General features: G+C 36.6%; 3 protein-coding genes across 4 annotated transcripts; 1 reads left to right on the top strand and 2 right to left on the bottom strand.

Moving 5' to 3' along the window:
• Positions 1–467: 467 nt before the first annotated feature.
• LOC137740228 (pentatricopeptide repeat-containing protein At1g77360, mitochondrial-like) lies at positions 468–2557 on the bottom strand. Its single transcript, XM_068480069.1, has one exon. The coding sequence runs from the start codon at positions 2324–2326 to the stop codon at positions 692–694; it is 1635 nt and encodes a 544-aa protein (XP_068336170.1). The 5' UTR covers positions 2327–2557; the 3' UTR covers positions 468–691.
• Positions 2558–7482: 4925 nt separating this feature from the next.
• Positions 7483–11648, top strand: LOC137739278 (double-stranded RNA-binding protein 1-like). Of its 2 annotated transcripts, none has more exons than XM_068478830.1 (5): positions 7483–7837; positions 9079–9350; positions 9573–9783; positions 9903–10488; positions 11454–11648. In XM_068478830.1, exons 1-5 carry the CDS (start codon positions 7642–7644, stop codon positions 11509–11511), a joined length of 1323 nt encoding a protein of 440 aa, XP_068334931.1. In that variant the 5' UTR covers positions 7483–7641; the 3' UTR covers positions 11512–11648. The 2 variants fall into 2 exon arrangements, with proteins under 2 accessions (XP_068334931.1, XP_068334932.1); XM_068478831.1 differs by lacking the exon at positions 7483–7837 and adding an exon at positions 7871–8562.
• A 212-nt stretch (positions 11649–11860) lies between these two features.
• Positions 11861–14854, bottom strand: LOC137740745 (benzyl alcohol O-benzoyltransferase-like). Its single transcript, XM_068480562.1, has 2 exons — positions 14405–14854; positions 11861–12793 (listed from the first exon to the last, which is right to left on the bottom strand). Exons 1-2 carry the CDS (start codon positions 14852–14854, stop codon positions 11861–11863), a joined length of 1383 nt encoding a protein of 460 aa, XP_068336663.1.
• Positions 14855–23292: the final 8438 nt, after the last annotated feature.

Genomic DNA, 23292 nt, shown 5'->3' with positions numbered 1-23292 from the left:
TGCGAAGGGGATTGTTTCAAAAGTGAGATTCTCCATGGTCTCTCTGCTAACTCACAATTTAATATCAATTTCCGTGCCAATATTATACAAAATTGTGCCAAAAACATCTTTACAGTTTAACCTTAATTTTCGTGCCAACATTATAAAATATTATGCAAAACGCATGAAGTAACAGAGTCCATGAAGAGTCCTCTTAGCATTCTCTTCCTCAAAACTCTTATTACATAGAATTTGGAAACAACACCTATATAAACAGAATTTAATGTTGGGATATATGCCCCACAAATTCCACCCTTTTTCCACATAAAATTTATAAATTTTTCTATTTATGACTCTAACCAAGGATATTAATGTCTTTCAAATAATAATCTCTGAGTTTTGTCCACATTCCAAGTTTATTTTCTCCATTTGAAGAGACTCCGTTAACAGTCCACATATTTTGAGCACAGATTAACAAAATTTGAGGGTTCTGTTTGGAAAGTATAGGTGGATAAATTTTCATCAAATTATATAACCAACAATGCCATTACATCTGCAGTAGAAGTCTAAATAGCTGGCTAAACTGATAATTAGACTTACAAGAAAAGAACAAACATCTTCGTTATAAAAAATGTCTATCTGAAATTACATCTATCAGTTGATACAGCATACAGATGGCATAGGAAAACTAGTGCAACTATGTAGCAAACATTTATGATTCTAAGTATTTCGAACCTACCTGTCGAGCTTTCCACTTTCTCAAAAGCTCATCGTACACGTATTCCTTCCTTGCTCGTAAGAGGTCCTGTTTCAGTTTTGACAATGTCGAAAAGTCCAACTTCATTCCTCTTGCAATCATATCCTCCGCGTACTTAACAGCTTCTGGGATCCTATTCAAATCGCGGAGCCCTACAACCAACAAATTCCCTGTATCCTCCAAGCCAGAATGGTAATTCTCTATCATGCACTTCCAAACTTTTATAGCAAAGTAAGGGTCCCCAAAATCCAGGAAAATCCTTACTGCTATGTCACAATTAGCAAGCTCTGGAACACACTCATTTTTAACCATCTCTGTAAACAATGCCGAAGCCTCCCTTAACTTCCTATCCTTGATTAAAAGCTTAAAAACCATGTTATATGTTTGTGCATTCGGGAATGCCCCCTTGTACACCATCTCATCGAACATCCTTCGTGCTAAATCACCATTGCCATCACGACAATGTAAAGAAATCACCAAATTATACATACTCGTATCAGGTTGGCATCCAATTCTCCCTACCATTGCCTGCCAGAGAGTGTCTGCTCCCCTAGAATCGCACTTCTTGACACACTCATCCAGTGCAAGCCTGAAAAAACTGATCCCCGGACAACACCTCCTATTTTTTAAGGTCTCAAAGACCTTCACTGCCTCACGGATCCCGTCAGGTCCCTTAAGCAAAGTATTCAAGAATGAATCATAAGCTGGAACATTGTTGGGGTCCCAACCAATTTCAATCACCATCTCAGAAAAGACCTGCCTAGCACAATCCACGTTGCCTTCATTTTCGAAACCCTCCAACAAAATGGCATAGGTGTCAGGGTCCGGCCTAATCTCAACCTTGGCAACACGCAAAAACTCAACGGCATCAGCGGTCTTGCCATCTCTGCAAATTGCACTCAGAAGAGAATTCAAGGCCACAATGTCCCTAGGACAACCATATTGGCTCATACACTCAAAAGTCGAAATAGCCTCTTTGACACGATTGGCAACTACATAGCTACTAAAAACAGAAGCAAAAGTGGCCAAAGAGAGTAACCTTTCTTTCGCCATGGCACTGATGGCATCCCACATTGCATCAAAGAAGCAATTCTTGCCCAAAAGATCAACAACCAAGTTCCAAGCATAGGGGCTGTGAAAGTCATTGAGCTGGCGACCGGCCCACCGGAAAAACTTCACTGACGGGCCCGGGAACCCGTAGGACAGTTTGAGCACCTCTTCAACATCTTCTTGGGTCACTCTAACACCGGTCTCCTCCAACCGTTCCTCAACTGAAGGGGTGTGGGTTTTGGCCAATATTTCGCAGAGAAGTCCGATTTTCGGAGGCAGATTCGGAGTGTCGAGGTACGAGGCGAAGGTTGGGCGGTTTGCTACTAGGGTTTGGGTGCGTGGGTTCGCCGGCAACAGAGCTACGGCTGAAGAATTGAGCGTTTTGTGAATTGGGGTTGGGGAATTGGGGATTCTGTGAGTTGGGGTAGAGGAAGAATGCAGCTTCTTGGCGGGTTGGCGTTTATGGTGAATTGGGTTGGCAGAAGAGGGATTGTTGGGAGGTGGGTAGCCATGGCGTCGTTTTTTGCTGGTTCTGGTCATATGAATATTTGTAAGATGAACCCAAAGGAAAGGATTTTACGGCGCTTCGAGAACCCTAGATTCGCATCTGAAAACAGACACCGGTGGGCGGTGGTGGAGCGGAGGACGGTGCCCCTTCGGATCAGAAAATCGACGGGAAGAAGAAGAGAAGGGGAAAAGCTCCTTAAATCGGATTCTCATGTGCGCAAGAATCAATTTTACCTGTGTATTTCATTTTGGTATTTTGTTTTGATTTTTCTTCGGGTTCTGTTATTTTGATTTTTCGTCGGTGAGCGTCATTGCCCACTTTCCTTTTCTCGTAAAAGTTTTTCAAACTATATTATTTGAGCTTTTTTATTTTATACAAACGATATTAAGATGGTGAAATTTGAATTCAAAGATGTCAAATGAGATATAAGATGTTATTAACTACTTGAGCTGATCAGTCGTTATATTTAATTTCAAGATACTAAAACAATTGGCATGGTCTAGTTCGTTTCATTTTAATCCACAAACCGAAACCCAAATCGAAAAATTAATCTGTATGGTTTGGTTTTATTTTGATCAATCGGTTCTATTCAATTTGGACTTGAACTCATTTAAATTTTGTTTGTCGAATTTGTGACATGAGAAACTCAAGCCTAATACTCAACTCATATATTAATTCATCAATGAACTCAAATAGAAACCCCAAAAAAATGTAATTACGAGAGCCTAAGGAACGAGGGATGTTGTGATTTTCACTCTATTTTATTTTTTTTACACACTTTTTTTATTAGTTAATAATTTTTTAGAGTATTTGTGGAATAAAATGCGGTGTTGAATTGTCATCCTATATAATTACATAAAAAACTATTAATAAATTGAACGAGTGTGTGAAGCAAAATGTGATGAGTGAAAATAACCGTTCCAGAAAAATCAGTTACACGTCAAACTTTGGATTGACATGATATAAGTGTTACAATATAACATTTACGGACTTATTTGAGAATGTTTTGTACGGTCCAAAATCCCTTTAAAAATTAAGGTGTTTCCAAACGTTTGTTTACAGAAAAGTTAAAAGCGTTTATGATTTATAAATTGGCTGAGGAAGCAATTTTAAGTACTTTAAAAAAAAAAACACATACATTCTAAGCGAATTTAGTAACATCAAGGTCCTACTGTTAAACACAAAATATTCACCTTTTTACATCCAACACTTTTACATGAACAGCAAACCGGCCCCGGGAAAGAACGAAAAACCAAAAAGAATCCAGCATTGGTCTGAGAAATGGTGTCATCAAGATTCAAAACTCCCCCTTTTAATTTCCTGGCCAATTGGGTTGTTATTTTTTATTCATTTTTGGATTTTTGTAGTTATTTTTGAAGTGGGATTTTGTTTGTTTTCCAATAGAAGTTGTGATGTTTTTGCTTTTGGAAAAAGCAGGGTGCTTTACTTAGCATTATAATCTGTGAGTTTATGTAAAATGTGGATTGTTTAATAAGTTGGTATGTAAGATCAACAGTATATTCATGGTTCACTGCAGAATTTAGGTTGTATGAATTTCCAACGACACGAATGCTGGCAAAAAGAAAAATTCGAAAGAAGTTTGATGGTAATCTTGACGAATTTTCGCTGCATTACGGAGTATTCAAGTTCGAGCTTAAGTTAGCTGTAATCTTAACGAAGTTAAATCCTTTCGTTACTATTTCATTTGTTTTGCTTAACGTATGTGATACTCTGGATGAAAATGACGTTAGAGCATGTCAGGTGATATTAACGAATTGACTTTTGTTAATTTAGATTTCTTGTTCTTCAGACGGTTTATGTTGGGATGACTTCTTTGATTCTCTGTCGTGCAATGCACTTCATCATGGAATGTGCAGTGGGAGGACAAGGTTCTCCTAAGAGGTATTCTTATCGGCTTGAAACTTGAACGAAAAGTATCGAAAATCTGACACCAATGCCTTCAGTTTCTATCACTTAGTAGTCGTTGTTTGTTTGCAAGTATGTATGTTTTGAACACCTCCTTGTGATGGTTATGCAGACATTTAGCAGTTCGCCAAGGCATCGCGGTGGTGGAGGTCGTAGCCAGGTCGAGGTGGCCGACGGAGTGGTGGTTACTACGGAAGTGGTTACGGCAATGTTGGACGAGGCCGCGGCCGAGGCCATAATTTCGTTCACCGCGCCACCTAGTAAGTTGCAAGCATTGTTCTTGACTCTTGTGTATAAATGGGATGAACCTCAAAACTGTTGGTGCTTAAAATAGAGCGATTAGCGGCCAGTTAAAGTCCATTAAACAATAACACTGAGAGGGAAGCCATTTGTTTTCTACCTTGTAGAGGCTTGTTTTGGATCAGGGTATAAGCCCGAAAGAAAAGAAAATATATATTACATAGAGTATCACGAGGTTACGAGATCTGAACTATATCTGCAATTAACAACAGACGATAAGAAGAAGTAGCTTGCTAAAAAAAAAGACCAAAATTGCATGACAAACCCAAACAAGCCAAACAACTATTATGAATCAAGAAAGATAATAATTATTTTTTGTTGAATCTATGGTTATTTACATCGTTGACAGGTAATTAAACCATATAACCAAAGAGTAGATGAAAGTGAAAATCTTGAGTCAGGTCACCTCACTACTAGCTTCTCCAACTTTCTAATCAAATAATATCACGTCGCTATTTATTTTTTTGCTTAAATTCAATTAATAATCATATTGATACGATACGATATTGATAATTATGTAATTAAAATATTACCAACATTAAGAATATGAATGACTTAATAATCAATATATCGATATTAAGTGGTCGGACCTATCACGCCGTGAGCCCTCCTGCCTCAAGATTCCGGTTGAAGAGACTCGACAACTCAAGATTCTGGTTAAAAATACTCAACAAAATGAAAATGGATAGCAACTAGCAAGAGAGCGAGAAATTATGGAGTAGTACGGTATCACCACTTCAGCCGATGATGCTTCCACTCAAATTTTGCCATGTGAAATTTTGTTTACATATGAATTTAATGTCTTTTTCCTATCTTTTTTTTCGTCGTTAAAAAAAAATTAGAAACTTAAAACTTAAATTAATAATAAAACCCAGTAACCATCCTTATTGATGAGCCAATGTATTCATGCAAAAGTTTTGGTGACCATTGGATTTCATTTGTGGCCAACATTGATTACCCCTTAAGGGAGTGTTTGTTTGCACTCACTAACATTCATTAAGCTAGATTTCACTAGTTGTTGAAGTAATTTGGTATTTGTTGTGCACAAGACTAAGTTTAGTGGGACTAAAGAGGACTCGTCTAGACTAAAACCTTCACTAGAAGGCCTTAGCAAGACCGACAAAAAAGCATGGGACTGGTTAAGACCGTGCTTCATTTCGATGAACTTGTCTACTTTACTTTGACCTCGACCTCTACTACGCACGATGACGATGGACCTGCACCGCCGATGATCTTAGTTGAAACCCAAACCCTGAACCCAACGGTGGGTGAGGCACCCATTGACCTTAAAGGAATATGGGAGGCCAAGAACGCCGGTGCCCACGACAATGACGAAGACATTGGCTGGATTGGGATGACGGTAGTTTAGGGTCATCGACACTTGTTCTCCGTTAGGGGCAATGACTTTGGTGGTGATGTTGATTTGAGTTTTGATTTTGAGCTATGTTTTAAATTTGAACTAGGTTTTGATTTCTGGTATTGGATTTTGATTTTTTAAAAACCTCCGACTCACATCAATCCACTTGGCTTCGGGGAAGCTTGACATCCCCACCAAGGTCGAATCGCCTGGCCTAGAGCCTGGGTGGTGTGACATCATAATGACATCGCCCACAATTAAAAAAAATATAAAAAAAATTAAAAATGCAAAACATTTATAAAAAAATAATTTAAAATATAAGAATATAAAAAATCATATATATATATATATATATATATATTTTTTTTTTTAATATCTAACCATGTTCTTCCACCTTACATCATATTTCAATATTTTATTATCCGACATTATTAAAAATAAAATTACCTTTTATATTATTTTATAGAAAAAAATAATAATATTCTAATGCCAGTAGTATGGGCTATTCAGTCTAAGGATGAAAAGACGCTTGAACAGTTCACTAAAAGCAGTTACTATTTACATTCAGAGATTGGATTGCCTATGACCCATGAGGACTTTTAGAAGAAAAAAAAATTAGGGTAAAGTACAAAAAACTACCTTAACTATTGGGGTCACGACAGTTTCATACCTCATATTTTAAAATTGACAATGTCATACCGCATCTTACGAATTTGTAACAATGTCATACCTTCGTCAATTTTTCTGTTAAGTGCTGACGTGGCAAGAGATGAAGATCACTTTCTATTAAAAAATTAATAAAATATTATTAAAAACTAAATTTTTTAAAATATTTTTTAAATATTAAATAATAAATAAAAGTAAAAAAAAAAAAACCTTAGTCGTCCCTTCCCTCCCCCCTCTCTCACTCCATCTTCTTCTGCCTAATCTTTAACACAAAAAAAAAAAAAAAAAAAACCCAACCCCACTGGCCCCCAGCCGCCCCCCCCCCCCCCCCAAATGGCAATTGCAACCCAAAAAAAAAAAAAAAAATATGGAAACCGCACCAATTTCAATTTTTTTTTTGTTCTTCTCCTCCTTCCTCCTCCTCCTTCTCTTGGGGTTTTTTTTTTTTTTTTTTTTGGGTTAATGATTAAGCAGATGAAGATGGAGAGAGAGAGAGAGAGTGGGAGGGAAGGGACGACTAAGGTTTTTTTTATTTTTATTTTTTACTTTTATTTATTATTTTAATATTTAAAAAATATTAAAAAAATTTAGTTTTTAATAATTTTTTAATAGAAAGTGGTCTTCATCTCTTGCCACATCAACACTTAATAGAAAAATTGACAGAGGTATGAAATTGTCACAAATTCGTAAGATGCGGTATGACATTGTTAATTTTAAAAGATGAGGTATGAAACTATCATGATCCCAATAGTTAAGGTAATTTTTTGTACTTTATCTAAAAAATTATATGTAAAGTGGGCCAATAAATGAGCTAATAAAGATTCTAAAATCTAAATTGAATGATCCAAATTGATGAGTCCATTAAAAACGTGAGATAAGGAGAGATTCTCAATCCAAGAAATTGTACTATATCAAGTTTTTAATTTTTCACTATCACTCTTCACTCATGACTCGTCACATCCATTAAACCAGACCTGGATATAACAACTTTCCCAACCAACCTCCACAGAAATAAATCAAGAGCCGCACAACCAACAAACCTGGAAAAACGCTTCAGAAACCCTAGAAGCTACCTGGGTTTCTCTTAGATCTGTGGAAATGGAGGCTTCCGATTCCAATCTCTCTCAGCTCCAATTGCAGCTCTCGAACCAACCTCCACCACAAAATCCGACACCGGTTCATCACCAATTTCTCAGCCCAGCTCCGGTCCAGGACCAAGTACCGGCTCAGCATCCGGCTTCCTCTGCTTCTCCATCAGCTTCTTCTGCTTCTGCATCAGCTTCTTCTTCTAAGAGTAACTCCTACCTGTTGCATTTTCATGTCTGTCCTTTCCACCTGAAAATAAAAGAAATTATTATTATTATTATCATCATTATTGTTTTTCAGTTGAAAGAACGAAATGCCAAGAAATGGAAAAGCATTCACATGATTTCGTGCTGTTTGTTGATTTTTAGTAATTTTGTGCTACTGTTTTTATGTCTGGTTTTGGAGAACAAACTACTTTTGTTATTCACTGAGGAAAAATTCTGTTTTCAATTTCAAATACCTCGAGCCTTTCGTTCTGTATCTGTTCGCGGCGATATGGCAGCACTGTGTGGAGGGAGTTATTAATTGATCATGAGACGAGATGTTGGCATCGGGATTTGATTGTGATGTGTTTTACTAGAGATGAGGCAAAAACTATCTTGATCGTGCCGTTACATTGCTTGGGGTGTGTGGGTAAAGTGTTCTGGCATTATACTAAGCACGAGCTCTTAACTGTCAGGTCTGGGTGTAAAGTGGCGCAAGAGTTGGAGTGTTATGGTGAGCTTGGAAGGAATCGAGTAGAAAGCGTGAAAAGAATAAGTTGTGGCTGATGATCTTGAAATTAGAGAGGCCTAATAAGCTTGGACATTTTGTATGGAGATGCTGTAACAATTTTCTAGCTGTTAAAACTAATCTTCGAAGGAGAGGAGTACGGCTTGCAACTGAATTATGCTTTGATGATAACTAAGAACTTAATTTATCTTTATAATACATGTGAGTTTCCTGATCGATTGAATTGGAAGTATGCTTTGATGAAATTTGGAGGAGATAAGCGAAATCAAGGGTGGTTTGATTGAATGCATAATCTGTAATTAGGGTTTAGTGACTCGTAGAATTGCAATTTTGAAGATCTTTCAATAAAAAGTTACTAGGAAATTTAGGGTTTTAACATGCACAATGACATTGTTGAAATCTCTCAAAGAATGAAAAAAAAAAAAAAATATGAAGTCTTGTTTCAAGTAATTATTGTTACGATTAACCATCGATGGATACTATAGATACATTTGTGTTTTGTATAAAATAGATTTGGTTATCTAGGAAATAATAGTAATGTTTAATGGAGTAAATAAATGAAAAAAGTTACCTAGGCTAAGGTATCACTTCTTTTATATTGCCTTTGAACGTGTATAAAGAAAATTCTTTAAATTTCACATGCTGAAATTGTTTTCTGATAACTTACCTGCAAAAGATTGGATCTTTGGTAGTTCTTATACATTTGAGTTCGTGTAGGCCTACCAGATCACTTGACGCACAAAAATCGACTGCAAGAATATGCCCAGGGAGCAGGCCTCCCGCTTCCGGTTTATCAGACTGTCAATGAAGGAAATCGACATGCACCATCAACTTTTAGGTCGTCCGTGTTGGTGGATGGAGTTTGCTATGCTTCATCCAACACATTTGCTAGTCGAAAAGCTGCTGAGCAAGATGCTGCTAGACTGGCCATGATCAGTATAACAGAGAAGATAAAGGAAGAAGTTCCTACTATTCCTCCTATTCATGAGGTTTGGTTTTCTATGCTCAAAGTTTCAGTTTGGGTACAAAATTTTTTGTTTTAACGTTCTCTATGAATTGTTCAAAAACTTGTTTTGTCAAATTAGCTTGCAACTCTTTTTTAGGGCATCATCACTATCTAAATGAAATTTATGCATACTTGTTTACACTTTGCGTTTACTAATGCAATGGAAGATATTAAATTTTACTACATTCCTCTGGTTATTTTCCAGGATCTAGTGTTTTGCAAGAGTATCCTGAATGAATATAATATGAAAAGGAAAATAGAACCACCTACTTACCAGACTTTTCAGGGAAATGCGAAGGTTCCTTTCTTTGTATCTTCTTTGGTTGTCAACGGTGTGTCCTATACTGGGGATGTTGGAAAAAGCAAGAAAGAGGCTGAACAGTTGGCAGCTCGTGTTGTTATTCAATCACTTCTAGGTACTGTTTTTGTTATTTAATTTTACATGTGTTTCCAGAGAAATTAAAATTACATGTTGTGAGTTAATGTGGTGCATGCACTTATTTTCTTGTGGCTGACTAATTGAAGATAAATTCAGGTGATTCCGAATCAGCACCCATTATGTCGGAGATCCTTAGGTCTAAATACAAACTTGCACATAAGAGCAAGGAGCCAGACTCTTCACATGCCAGTCTTGCAACTTCAGCAGTAAACACAGGACAAGGTTATGTGATCTCAACTGACACTCCAGTAGTCGTTGCACCTGAGGCATCTTTGGGAATGCATCCGCCACGCCATGAATTTATCAAACGGAAGCAAGAGGAACCAGCTTCTCAAGCACCCCCTCAGCTTCCCATAGCTTTTGTTCCTCCAGCTTGTAAGCAGCCCCTAGTTGAGGAACCAGCTTCTCAAGCACCCCCTCAGCTTCCCATAGCTTTTGTTCCTCCAGCTTGTAAGCAGCCCCTAGTTGTTGTTTCAACTTCCTTGGCCACAACCCCAACTTCCTTGGCCCCTGCCTCAGCTTCCTTGGCCCCTGCCTTAGCTTCCTTGGCCCCTGCCTCAGCTTCCTTGGCTCCTGCTTCCACTTCTTTGGGCCCTGCTCCAACTTTTTGGGCTGTTCTTCCAGCTTCCAAAAAGCGGCGGAAGAACAAGAAGTCTGAAACAAACTTGCAGAATGATAACCAGTAAGTTATAGCTTATTGTTATTATATTTTATTTCCCATTTCTTTTATGTATTTTGACTTGTGCTTTCATTCACTATAAAGATTTAATTACATTTTTATTTCTCATGAAGACCGAAGAAACTTCCTATTGGTTGAATACATGGATGCATATGTTGCTTTCCAATTTGAAGAATTTTGTGTATCATGTAATGTTTTCCTTTGCTTTGGTTTCCCAAAGTACCATGTTTACCCCTCCCCACCTTCCTTCCCTCCCGAACCCATAATTGCTCAGCAATTTCCCTTTTCTACAAATGCAGAATGAGTTGGTAAATTTTTCTAGAAACGAAAATCTGGTGTCATAACTTATCAGGAGAGTAACTTGAAAAACAGAGCTTGTATTTTACTTTATTTTCCTTGCTGAGTATTCATAAGCTAATATGCCTGCTAGATTGTTTTGTTGTTTGGAGAAGGTATTATGCCTTCACATTTTCTTAAAATTGGTGTGTACCTACGGAAAATTAATCAACCAAAAGATGTACTTGATTGAGCAGGGATAAATTCTTTCAACTTAGTTGCCACGTGGTGCAATTCGTTTTTCTCCATTCTACATTTTGCTTTCAAATCTTGTTCCGCTCTTGGATTCTTATAGAGGGCAGGCAGCAGCAATGGGTTTCCTTTAGTATAACAATCATCTATAAAAAGGTTCTCAATCTTCAACTTGATTTCAAATAGAAAATAAAAACTTGTTTATGACGGTGTAGTATATCTTCTCAGTTTCCAGGTGAGGGGAGGGTAAATATATGTGTATTATGAATTCCCTTGAAGTTATATAAGGTATAATTACTCTTGTTTAAATTTCATTTTAAAATACTTCAATCCAACTTCAAATCGTCGTCATTGCATAAACTCTTGCTGAAGCTCTGTGTTTAATTGTTCCATGGTAATCTGTATTCGCTAGCTTAATAAGTGTATCCTGAAAATTGCAGGTTGCCAGCTGGTACCTTGAACTTGAATCATCCAGCATCTTGTGCAGCTTCGCAGTGAAAACCATAACCGCACGGTATCTATTGCAAGGTGTAGGTCAAGCTCTTATGTATTTAGATTATGTTGTACGTTTAGACTGCATCTGTAAGATAAGACATTGCGGTTGCTTGCTTGGAAATCGGAAATGTTTTGAGTCAGATTTATGTTTCTCTTTGGCTTTGTATGATAGAAGATTTGCCTTACATCTTTAATTTTATTACAATTTTCATCTCAATATATTCGGATTCAGAAAATGTGCAGTCCTAAACATGAACATCGATATTTCGGAAAATCAAGCTACATCAAGTATCAAGTGTAGTTTTTGGAAATTGATCTTGTAATTCAGAGATGGGGATAATAATATGGGAATCTACAAAGCAGAAATGTGTATGGCAGAAGAAATACCCCTGTCAATCTCTTTCCTTACCTCTTCAAGGAACTTGTCCAATGACTCCACAGGTAGTGAAACCAGAACCAACACTCCTTCAACGCCCTCTTCATTTTTGTGCCCAATAACTGAAGTCACCATTCCAGGTACGACCCCAGTTCCAGCTCTTGCTGGTCCACCATACACACCTTTCCCCCAACCAAAATCCACATCAACAAACCGCAATCGGGTCATGTCCGAAACCACAAACGTCCCTTCCGAACAAAACCCTCTACGCCCATTCATCTCAATGAAATCCAAAACCGAAGCCCTATACTCCTCCCCCACGACGCTCTTCTTGGCCTGTGAGATCAAGTTTGAAGCATAATATAACGGACTGTTGACTAGTTCGGCTGCCTTTGCAATTGCGCATGGGAACACGACAGCGCATCCGTAGTAGCCATTGGGAAGGCATGGCTTGGATCGAAAACGGGTATCAATAGGGAAGAGAAGCCTTGTAGTGGATTGAGGTCTCATTAGGGTTCGAGTCCTCGCCCTCCATAAACACCCCGCGATTGCATCAAAGGAGGGGCATCTGGGACTAATTTGGTTTTTGAGAGATGATATGTCAGCCTGTGAGAGGAACAGTGATGTTTGAGCAAGAGATTTGAAGTCGCTTTCTGCGTAAGAAATGGTAGGATCATGATTAGTACTGCTAGCTATGTCATACTCATGGTGGGGGTAGGAGATGGTGGGAGGTGACCTGGGGTTGAGAGTTTCTCTTCCCCAAGATGGTAACGACGATGGAGCAGTTCGAGTTGGATTCAAGCAGAATTCTGAAACGGCTTTCATGAAGAGGTAAGCGCCATAGGCATCACAGATGCAGTGGTTGAATGTGTATGCTAACACAAACCCTCCGCATGCAAGCCTTGTGACCTGCCAAGTGACATGAAATTTACACATCAATGGAGGGAAGAAAAATTATGTGCACATCCTTTTTCTTTTAACAAAAAAGGATTTTCAATAGAGCAAAAACAAACAAGACAAACTAATTAATTTTTCTAGTTTGCATAGATATACAATCCAAAAGTTGCGGAGCCAACTCCACCCGTTCCCCCTAGGCAAGGGGGTTGGGGGTGGCTAGGCAGGAAAGAGTCCAATGTATACATCTAACCCTTCCCTCATAGTGTATCGGTAAGCATACATATATATAATCAGTCAATATGTGAATCACATCTCTAATAGATATGAAACCCGCTTACATACGTGTTTCTTCAAAGTTTGAAACAGATGAACTATTATATATATATATACACGCATGACCATCTGATAGTACTATGTAGTAGAACATTCCAGTTAAAATACAACGTGTATGAACAGTGTGTGTTTTCATTTTCTCCATAAACGGGACCTTTCCATCGTCGATTGACGAAAATCGAAAGGGAAAGACATTCCAAACATGGAGCTATTTCATGACGAGGATTATGTAATAACTTAAGGGGTTGTTTAGATATAGGCTCATACAACTTATATATCTCGGATAAAAACCTACCTATGAATCAACATCCAATAAAAACTCAAAATTTAAATAAATTGCCACATAAGAAAACAAGTAACCTATTAATATAAGTTATTTACAATTTATGCCACAACTTTCTATAACTGTTCTCATACAACCATTATTAGCCAACCATTATGGCTAATGTTTTTAACAATTTCTTTTACCAATCTAATAATGGATTAATATAATGCATTACAATATCTCTTAACTATATAACTTTAGATAAATTATTTTGCGAACACATAAACATACATACGATAGTAAAACATAAAATAGAAGATACATTTTTTGAAAAGTTAATAGGTAAATTATATTCATACAAAAACAAAATTGTAGATACAGTATTGTTGTTAAAAAAGGTAAATCTTTTATGTAGTATTGTAGATACATTATTGTCACAGTAGGTAAATTAGTTTCATATAAAATAAAAAAGTAGGTGAATTATATTCATACAAAAATAACATTGTGGCTACATTATTGTTAAATAAGAACTGGTAAATTTTTATCCTAAAATTTGAACAATAGGTACATTATTTTATTGATAAATATTTTAAAAGATAGACTATTTCACTAAAATATATATATATATATATATATATATTTAAATTGAAAAATGTTGTTAGATTGAGAAAACATGCCAAATTAATTCCTATATCAAATTAGAAGCAAGTTTTATGGAGTGAGAGAAACATGAATCAACCAAATTAATTACAAAATGTGGAAATCTTGAATTCTCATATAACATTAATCATCCTTAAAATCTACATATGTTTAATTGTGCACATTAAACATGCAAAAAGGGGTATTTTAGGCATTCGAAAAATTTAAAATGTGTAAAGTCAAAGATAAATAATGAATTTGCTTATATGGAGTCTAGTCATTGGGTTTTATTTGAGTAAAAAAAATTATGTCGGGTTTTATATGAAAGAAATTGAGTTTGAGGGGTTAAGGTCATATTTTCAGTAACTTTAGTCATCGCCACAAACCTGCATGCGAAGCAAAGGTGAATCAGTGATGAGGACGCTACCCCATAAATCATCCACAAGAAAACATTCCCATTGAGGAAATGGTGGCTTCGGTCCACCTTCAACTTGATGCAGTTGTGCTAGTTTGATATTGGCATCGCCTTCACGAAACACCACTCCCTCACTACAACAGTCCACAACAATCTTACCCTTAGCGGCACACCGGAGCCTCCCGGCCACTGGATAGTAGTAAACGAGGGCCTTGGCCAATGCCTGTTTGATCATCACAACTGGATCTTTGGATGACGATGCCAAGCTTGGGGGATAGAAATGGACGAATGGTATGTGGTTTCTTAGGCCTTTTTGGTCATCAATGTTGGATAAATATTTGAATTCTCTAGGGGTTGGTTTTTGAGGTTGAATTAGCTCTGGTTTGCTGACTTGCACATTGAACTTCAACATTGGTGCCATTTGTAAATTTATAGTGTGATAGATAGAAGGCAGAGAGAGTGGGTTTTGGATTGGAGGTAATGAGGTGGTGTACCCCAGTTCTGTCCTTATAGATATAGTGGAGATTTATAAGTGTAGCCTTCATGCAAATATTCATTTCAAACGGTCAGCTTTTTTTTGTTAACTTCTAGTGAATAAAGCGAACCAGAAAAAAAGCGTTTCATTACTTTGCATGCCCATACTTTTAACCAGAAAAAAAAAGTGATTTGGATAGAACGTATACTAAAATCTGGTATTTTAGTACATGTTGTATCCGAATCACTTTGTAAGATTTTAGAACATATACTAAGAATGTATTCTACGACCCAACTATCTATCTTTTAGGTTTCTTCTCAAATATCATCTCGACAAAAAATCATCATGATCCAAAATCATGACTGCTGGATTAAATGGTTGGGATTTTATTGTTTCTTATTGTTTCATTTTTTTCATTATAAATAAATGTCTTGATAGTTCTGGATTGAAATATTGATGGTTCGAATTTTTAAAAAATATTATGAAATGAGAACCACAGGAAAGTATGTCAAAATGTGTGTTCCTGAACCTCATATATATATATATATATATAATGTCTTAGGTTTTGTACTATATAATGACGTTATACCTAGGGTGATGACATCAAATTTCTTGGGTTTTTCAAATGTTTTTGTTCTTTCCAATTTCTTGTATAGCATGACCTCCATCATAAATGATACAATGTTAACGGAAGTTTTCCTCATTTCTCAGAAGATTGTTTGTCGTAAGAAGTTCTTGTCGTTGCAAGGCTGCAACTCCTTTTATCCGAACTAACCTAATCCATCTCTTTTCTATTCTTTGGGGGTGAGAGGGATGGGCGTGGATTCAAGCAACTAGCTTAATAAAACAGAATAAGGATAAAATCAGACTATTGCGTGGAAGTTTTATATTATTCTTTACTTCTGGTGAGGTCAAGAAACTCCCTAGCTGCTGGCTAGCTAGTTTCTTTGTTTTGTGAAATCAGAAATAACTGTTTAAATGGTCAAGGATCGACGTACAAAGAAAGGTTTTGTTAAACAAAACTTTTTTTTGTCAAGTGTTCTACGCAAATTCTGGTAGTGGGTATACGACCAAGAATTTATCACATGATGATTACTTTGCATACATTTTCGTACCTTTTAAAAGATAATTCCAAGAGGAAAAACTAGCAATACCAAATACTCTTAGAACTTGATGGAAGGATAAACTTCCATCTATGTGGAGAATTTGCATATCTCACATTTTACGAATAAGGTATCTACTCCGTAGAAAATTCATAATAAAAACGGTTCAATTTCTTAATCTTTATTTGAAGATTCTCTTTAAAAAAAATATCATTCGAACTGGAAATCGTTTATACCCAAATAAATTTGCTGCCGAACGAACAAAAGCTAGTTAACACTAATTATACAACTTAAAAATCAACTCGGTATGGATTTCTTTTCCCTCTTGATTGAATGACTTAGTACTAGATGAAAGACTTGATTGATCAGAAGAACCAAAACATTATTGTTATTTGGAACTGGTTTAGTAGGAGTCACTGATGAAACAAGTAAGGAAGAACCAATCTGTGGATTTTTAGACACTAATTTACGGCTTCGAGTGTTTTGGGTTGCATGAGTTTCGTTTAGGATTATGCTTTAATTTGGTGAAGTGAGCTATACTTAGAGCACTTCCAATGTAGGAAGGCCCCCTAGGGAAATTGCCTATTGAATCCCCTCCAATGAATAGTAACTGCATTTAATAAATAATAATTGTTTTTTGCATCTTCATCCTTAAATTGAATAGCCATAACAATAGGTAATAAAATATTAGTATTTTTTTATTTTATAAAATAATAAAAAATAATTTTATTTGTAACTTCGGATAAGATTTTTAATCCATCTCGTTGCACCACGTGTCATTATCCGAAAGGACAATTTTTTATGATAGATTTCGCTAAATTTACATAAACACACCAAATAAAAAAAAACACACTAAATGAACTTAAGTTTCTTGAACTTGTTTCAATTCCCACTTGTGCCCTATCAAGTCAATTTGTTGAGCTTTGTGATAGTATGAGGATTGAAGTGAAGTACATCGTTGAATGAGTCTTTCATTGTAACGTCCATCCCTTTCTAATGACTCATGTTGCACGAGTTCTTCGGTGGCGTCATGAGCACAATATATTTGTGTTCTGGAATTGTTCATCGTGTCTGGCTCATATTCATCAACGACATCATAATCATACTCATCCTCCACAATCATGTTGTGAAGAATGATACACGTCATCATGATGGATTGAAGCGACTCTAAATCAAACAATTTGGCAGTACCCCTGATAATCGCCCAATGAGCTTGGTGGATACCAAAACAATGCTCCACATCCTTCCTATACCCCTCTTGACAGCTTGCAAAGTGTTTTTCCTTTTCACTTACAAGACGTGGCACTATTTTGACAAACAATGTCTACCTTGGGTAAATGTCGTCTACTAGGTAGTATGCTTTGTGGTACTTATGTCCATTGACCCAATATACGTGACTTTTGGTGCTTTTCCTTGCAAGACATCGTTGAACACTGGGGATTGGGCAATGACATTGAGGTCATTTTCAGCTCTCAGAACACCGAAAAAAGCATGCCAAATCCATGTATCAAATGATGCCACCACCTCCAAAATGATAGTTTTTGCTCATTTTTTGTCCCCATAAGCTCATTGTCATGCACTTGGACAGTTTTTCCAGGTCCAATGCATACAGTCGATGCTTCCAATCATGCCAGGAACATCTCACCTTTGTTTAGAAGTCTTTGCAAGTCCATTGTCGTAGGTCTCCTGAGGTACTCTTTGGTGTAAACAGATTCGATTACAGAGAAAAACCTCATCAAGGACTCAAGAATGGTTATTTTCCCCATCCACTTGGTCTGCAAATGCTCCATATGCAAGCATCTGCAAGGCAATAATAACTTTTTGCTCAGGAAGAAGACCCATGACACCAAAAGCATCCTTCTTTTGCACAAAGTAAGAATCATGGTTGCAAACAGCAATCATGATTTTGTTGAACAAATGTCTTTCCAATCTAAAAAGATGTCTAAAGTACATATCAAGGAATTCACTGTTATGAACAAAATAACCGTCCAAAAGACCCTTACCTTGTCGTTGCCTGCTTCTATCAATGTTTGCAGAACGGCTGGGCCTGGAGATCTTAGCTACAACTTGGATGACTCGACGGGAATGTGAGGCTCTTTGGCTTCTTGCTTCGTCATCTCTCCTTCTACGCTCATCATCCTCATCCTCTTCTATTTCATTTTCACCCCTTGGAGATTGAACATTTCTTCCCGTTACTTAAACAATTATTTCTCTTGCCCATTGATTTCCCACAACATCCTTGAAGAAGACACTGTAAGAAGGAAGTAGAAACTATGAATAAGGATAGATATTTTGACTTTGGTGTGTGATTTCTTAGAATGGATGGTGGGTTATATGGAGGAAAAATAAAGGATTAGGTTGGAAACAAAAGTATATTGAAACTTTGAGAGAAAGATTGGAATGTGGTTGAAAGTATTTGAGAAAATATGAAATTGTGGTGTAAGGTGGAAGATAATGATAAGGTATTTATAGAAAAATTAAATCATTTTTTTTTTAATTTTTTTCAGATTTTTATTCATTTTTTACATTTTTATATTAAATTTTTATTAACTTAATTAATATCTGCAGTTGGGTTAAAGAAAATTTGAAATCCAACCCTCCATATTGTGCCACGTGGTACAACGGTAACATATCAGATTTTTTTTCCCTTTTTTTTTTAAAAAAATTTTTAAAGGCGAATAACGTGGACCGTTGATATGGAATCCAATAGCTGAGATTGTACCACATCATCCAACTATTGGGGGAGGTTTGAATTTTTTTTTTACCGTTGGAAATCCAATGGGTCTAAAAAAAAAAAATTTCATTGAAATCCAATGGCCTTGAAGGTGCCACGTGGCACCTAGAACGGTAACATATCTGAATCCAAACTGCGGGCCCCACCGACTGAAATCTAGTCGGTGACGCGCCACCACGAGTTGGTGTGATGCATGCACCTGACGCAAAAAATTTTATAACGTGTCTGACGTCATCCTAACGTTAGCCTTGCATCAAAGATCCCTCAGGCGCTTGGGCCTTGGACTTGTGCCTCCCCTCTCACACGAGGCCCCCCCCCCCCACCCAGCCCAATCACCCGCGTGGGCTGGAGCAAAGAAGGGAGGGGATTGGGTTGAAGAGGTCCCCTGTCCACTGGAGCTGCTCTTACACTTATGTGGTTTTGTTCCTCCTTAAGTTTTACTTTTGAGATTATTACTTTTATATTTAGTATTTTTTTACTTGTCAACATCTTTAATGTACTGTTAAAATTTATCTAATGAATATTATTTCCTAAGGTAAAGTACAAAAAACTACCCCAACTATTGGTGTCACGACGCTTTCATACCTCATCTTTTAAAATTGACAATGTCATACCTCATCTTACGAATTTGTGTCAATGTTATACCTTCTGTTAGTCTGCCGTTAATTTGTCAATTAAATACTGACGTGGCTTGATCCATACCCCATTTTCTATTAAAAATTTAAAAAAAACTAAAAAAAAAATCATTTAATATTTTTAAATATTAAAATAATAAAGAAAAGTTAAAAAACAAAAAACAAAAAACAAAAAAAAAAAAAAATACAAAAATCAAAACCTTTCGTCCCATCCACCCCCTCCCCCCTTCTCTCTATCCCTATCTTCTTTCTTCCCTGCGTAATCTTCAACCATAAAAAACAAAAAAAAATAAAAAAAAAAAATTTGAAAACCCATCAACCCCCAACCCCCCTGGAAGAAGAAGAAGAAAGAAAAAAAAAAAAAAAAAACCCCAACCCAGTTCATCGCCCCCCCTAAAACCAAATCAACCCCCTCTGCAACCCCAGATCCCGTTCGCCAGGCCGATTCCGCAAGGGGTGGGTGCGAGGTTGGGTGGGTGCAAGGCTGGGTGCGGAGGATGGATGCGAGGGGAAGATGAACTAGGATTATTATTATTATTATTATTATTATTATTATTATTATTATTATTATTATTTTTCTGGGTTGCAGGTAGGGGCTTGGTTGGGGGAGAATAATGCGTTGGGGGGGGGGGGGGATGGGGGAGAAGAAAGAAGGACGCAAGGGGGAGGGTAGAAAAGGATGAAGTTTTTTTTTTTTTCCTTCTTTTTTGTTTTCTAGCTTGCAGTAGGTAGATTGGGGGAGGACGCCCGGGAGGATGAAATTATTATTTTTTTGTTTCTTCTTTAGTTTTCTAGGTTGCAGGCTTACAGCAGGTAGATAGGGGAGGGGGGAAGGGATGAAGTTTTTTTTTTTTTTTTTTTTACCCTTCTTCTTTTGTTTTCTGGGTTGCAGGCTTGCAGTAGGTAGATGGGGGAGGGAGGACACGAGGTGGGAGGGTGGGAAGGGATGAATTTTTTTTTGTTTTTTTTTTTCTTCTTTTGTTTTATGGGTTGCAGGCTTGCAACAGGTAGATGGGGGAGGGACAAAATGTTTTGTTTTTTTTTTTTTAACTTTTCTTTATTATTTTAATATTAAAAAAATATTAAATGATTTGTTTTTAGTTTTTAATAATATTTTAATAATTTTTTAATAGAAAGTGGGCCCTGAATCAAGCCAGCATTTAATTGAGAAATTCATGCCAAGCTAACGGAAGGTATAACATTGGCACAAATTCGTAAGATGAGGTATGACATTGTCAATTTTAAAAGATGAGGTATGAAAAAATCGTGACACCAATAATTGAGGTAGTTTTTTGTACTTTACCCTATTTCCTATTAACCAATATAATAGAGATAATATAAGATAGAGAGGACAAATTCAATATTTAACCAAGAACTGGGACCAGTTCTGACCTGTGCTAAACATATAATTAAAGAATGATTAGAAACTTAAACTGCCAGATGGAATCAATAAATAGTCTTCTTAGAGGTTATGGAATTAGCATTATGAACCAGCAAGGACTTAAGGGAAAGGGCATTAAAATAAGGCTTATTTTTCTAGTACTCTTCACTAAATTTCATTTTAGTCTCTACGTACTCTATATTGACTCACTTTATCACTTATCACTTACACACTCTATATTCCACTTTACTACCTAGATTCTATGTTGTCTCACTTTAACACCTGCACTCTTTTTCAATGTCTCACTTTACCCTCTTTCGTGAAATAAGTTAAAAAGAACCGTTAATTGCGCCAACATAGCATGGACAATGTAGTCTTTTCAACTATATTAGTAAGACCCATGAGTGCAAAGATGTGGAAGAAAACTCAACCAAGGTTTGGTTTCTCAATGTTAAGAAAATTAAAGAAGAGGATAGCAATAGATGTAAAGATTTTCCCTAATAATCATTGCAAAAACATCCAAAAACATCGAAATTGATTCGTGAATCTTGAAATTTAACTTTCTCTTCTTATATTTTTCTCTTAATCTACAGAAATGAAACCCTAGCATGAGCTTAATCCACCTCCATTAACCATGGGTTCCACTAACATCTCACATACCGCACAACCAACGTAGTTGAAAAGACTAAATTGTCCATGTCACCTCAATGTAATTAATGACTCTCTTAACTTATTTGACGAAATAGGGTAAAGTAAAACACTGAGGAAGAGTAATTTAAAGTGAGATAATATAGTGTAGAAGGTAAAGTGGGACACTAAAAAAAATGCAAATGGTAAAGAAAGACACATAACATGTGGAGAGTATAATGAGATTTTGTGAAGAGTACATGTGTCGTAACTGAAAATAAGACTCAATATAGATCTTAATTATTGGATATATAGAGAGAGATATGATTTGTTGTGTAATAAATAGATGTTGATTCGGACCAAAAAGAAAGTGAGAGAGATTCAAGGTAAGGAACAACACAATCTCCTTGAGACAAGGAATTTCTCTTCTTCCGATGCCAGCTTGGGGTTTCCCTTTTCCTCCCCCCATATGTCTTTGTCAAAGACGCAACATATGCATGTGGACCATGATCTTCAATGGGTTTATAAAACATATATATACAAAAGGATGCCAACTTTGTTTGACAGGCAGCCAAATATTCAGTGCATGTAAATATTCTTTACATGTTATTTGACTTGAGGGAATGCTTAGTTTAATTTAGTCTCAACTTGTATCAAGATGTGGGATACAGGCTTTCAGTTGGGCAATTCATTTACAACTAGAACATGTCATTGATGAAAAAGACTCAAAGACATGACGAATTCACTCTCTTATACAAAACGTTTCAAATTGTTGGAAACCAATATGCATGAGTGATTTTGCTATCTCAGATCATAAAAGAATGAAAATATAGTGTATCTTCTGGTTACCACATCTCAACATATCCAAACATCGAAATTGTTGAAGAATGCAATTTTTTAATAAAAACTTGATGAAATAAATTACAACTAATTATATTAAACAATCTCATTTTATGTGGGTGTTTTGGATCTGGTGGCTCTCCCTTAATGTGGCGGTTCTAATGTTGAGCTTAGGTTGGGATTTGTTTTGCTGCTGCGAGTTTGAAACTTTTGCGTTGCGAAGCCTTGGTTAACACTTTGTTAATTTCTCCACTGCAGCTGCCTTGGTGGCTGCTGGCAAGGCGTTCTTGGCTGCGGCAACAACGTTCTGCCATTGTAAGATAGGAATTAGGGTTATGCTTACTGTCTTTTTTTTTTATCTAATGGGTCTGTTTAGCTTTCCCAATTTGTTGTAGGTTTTTTGCTTATCTATTTATTTGGTTGGTTGGCTTTACCCAATATTATATAGTTTAATGAATGGTGCTCTTTTGACCAAAAAAAAAAATCATTTTTATTTATAATTACACTGATACATTTTATGATAGAAATCAAATTTTTATCGAACTTACTAAATTGGAAAAATATTAGTGTCACTAGTGGTGGGGCACTAACCCTACTTTGAAATATTGACTGACAATTTGGCTTTAGGCGTACCGAAGGGTTTAAAGTTTAACTTAAGCTTCGTAATCGAGAAGAAAAACTAAAAACCAGATAATACCCTAATGTAAATGGCCATGCAATAACTGTATCCAATTCAGCGACCAGCATATATTTATATAACGAATGCATTATTATATATAGAAATAGAAATAGAATGTAAAAAATAGTATTAAAACAAATAAAATACAGCCGGAATCCACGTGCCGATGGGAGAGAAGGGGAAAGCTGGTAGGAAGCTACGTTAAAGTGGTCCAGGTTCCGGAGGAACGGTGATATATGAATTCTGGGAGGAATCTCAGCGACGTGGGATGGCGAAAGATCCGGCGACCCTTCTGCTGCATGCTTTTCCTCTGAGAAAAATTATCTTCTTCTAATCTTCTCCCTATCTAATTCCTCACTTCTGCCAGCTAACAATCCCAATACAA

The sequence above is a fragment of the Pyrus communis genome, chromosome 7 (genome assembly GCF_963583255.1).
Source record: "Pyrus communis chromosome 7, drPyrComm1.1, whole genome shotgun sequence".
NCBI lineage: Eukaryota > Viridiplantae > Streptophyta > Magnoliopsida > Rosales > Rosaceae > Pyrus > Pyrus communis.
The sequence above is the reverse complement of the archived record's forward strand: the minus strand, read 5'-3'. Positions and strand labels throughout refer to the sequence as shown.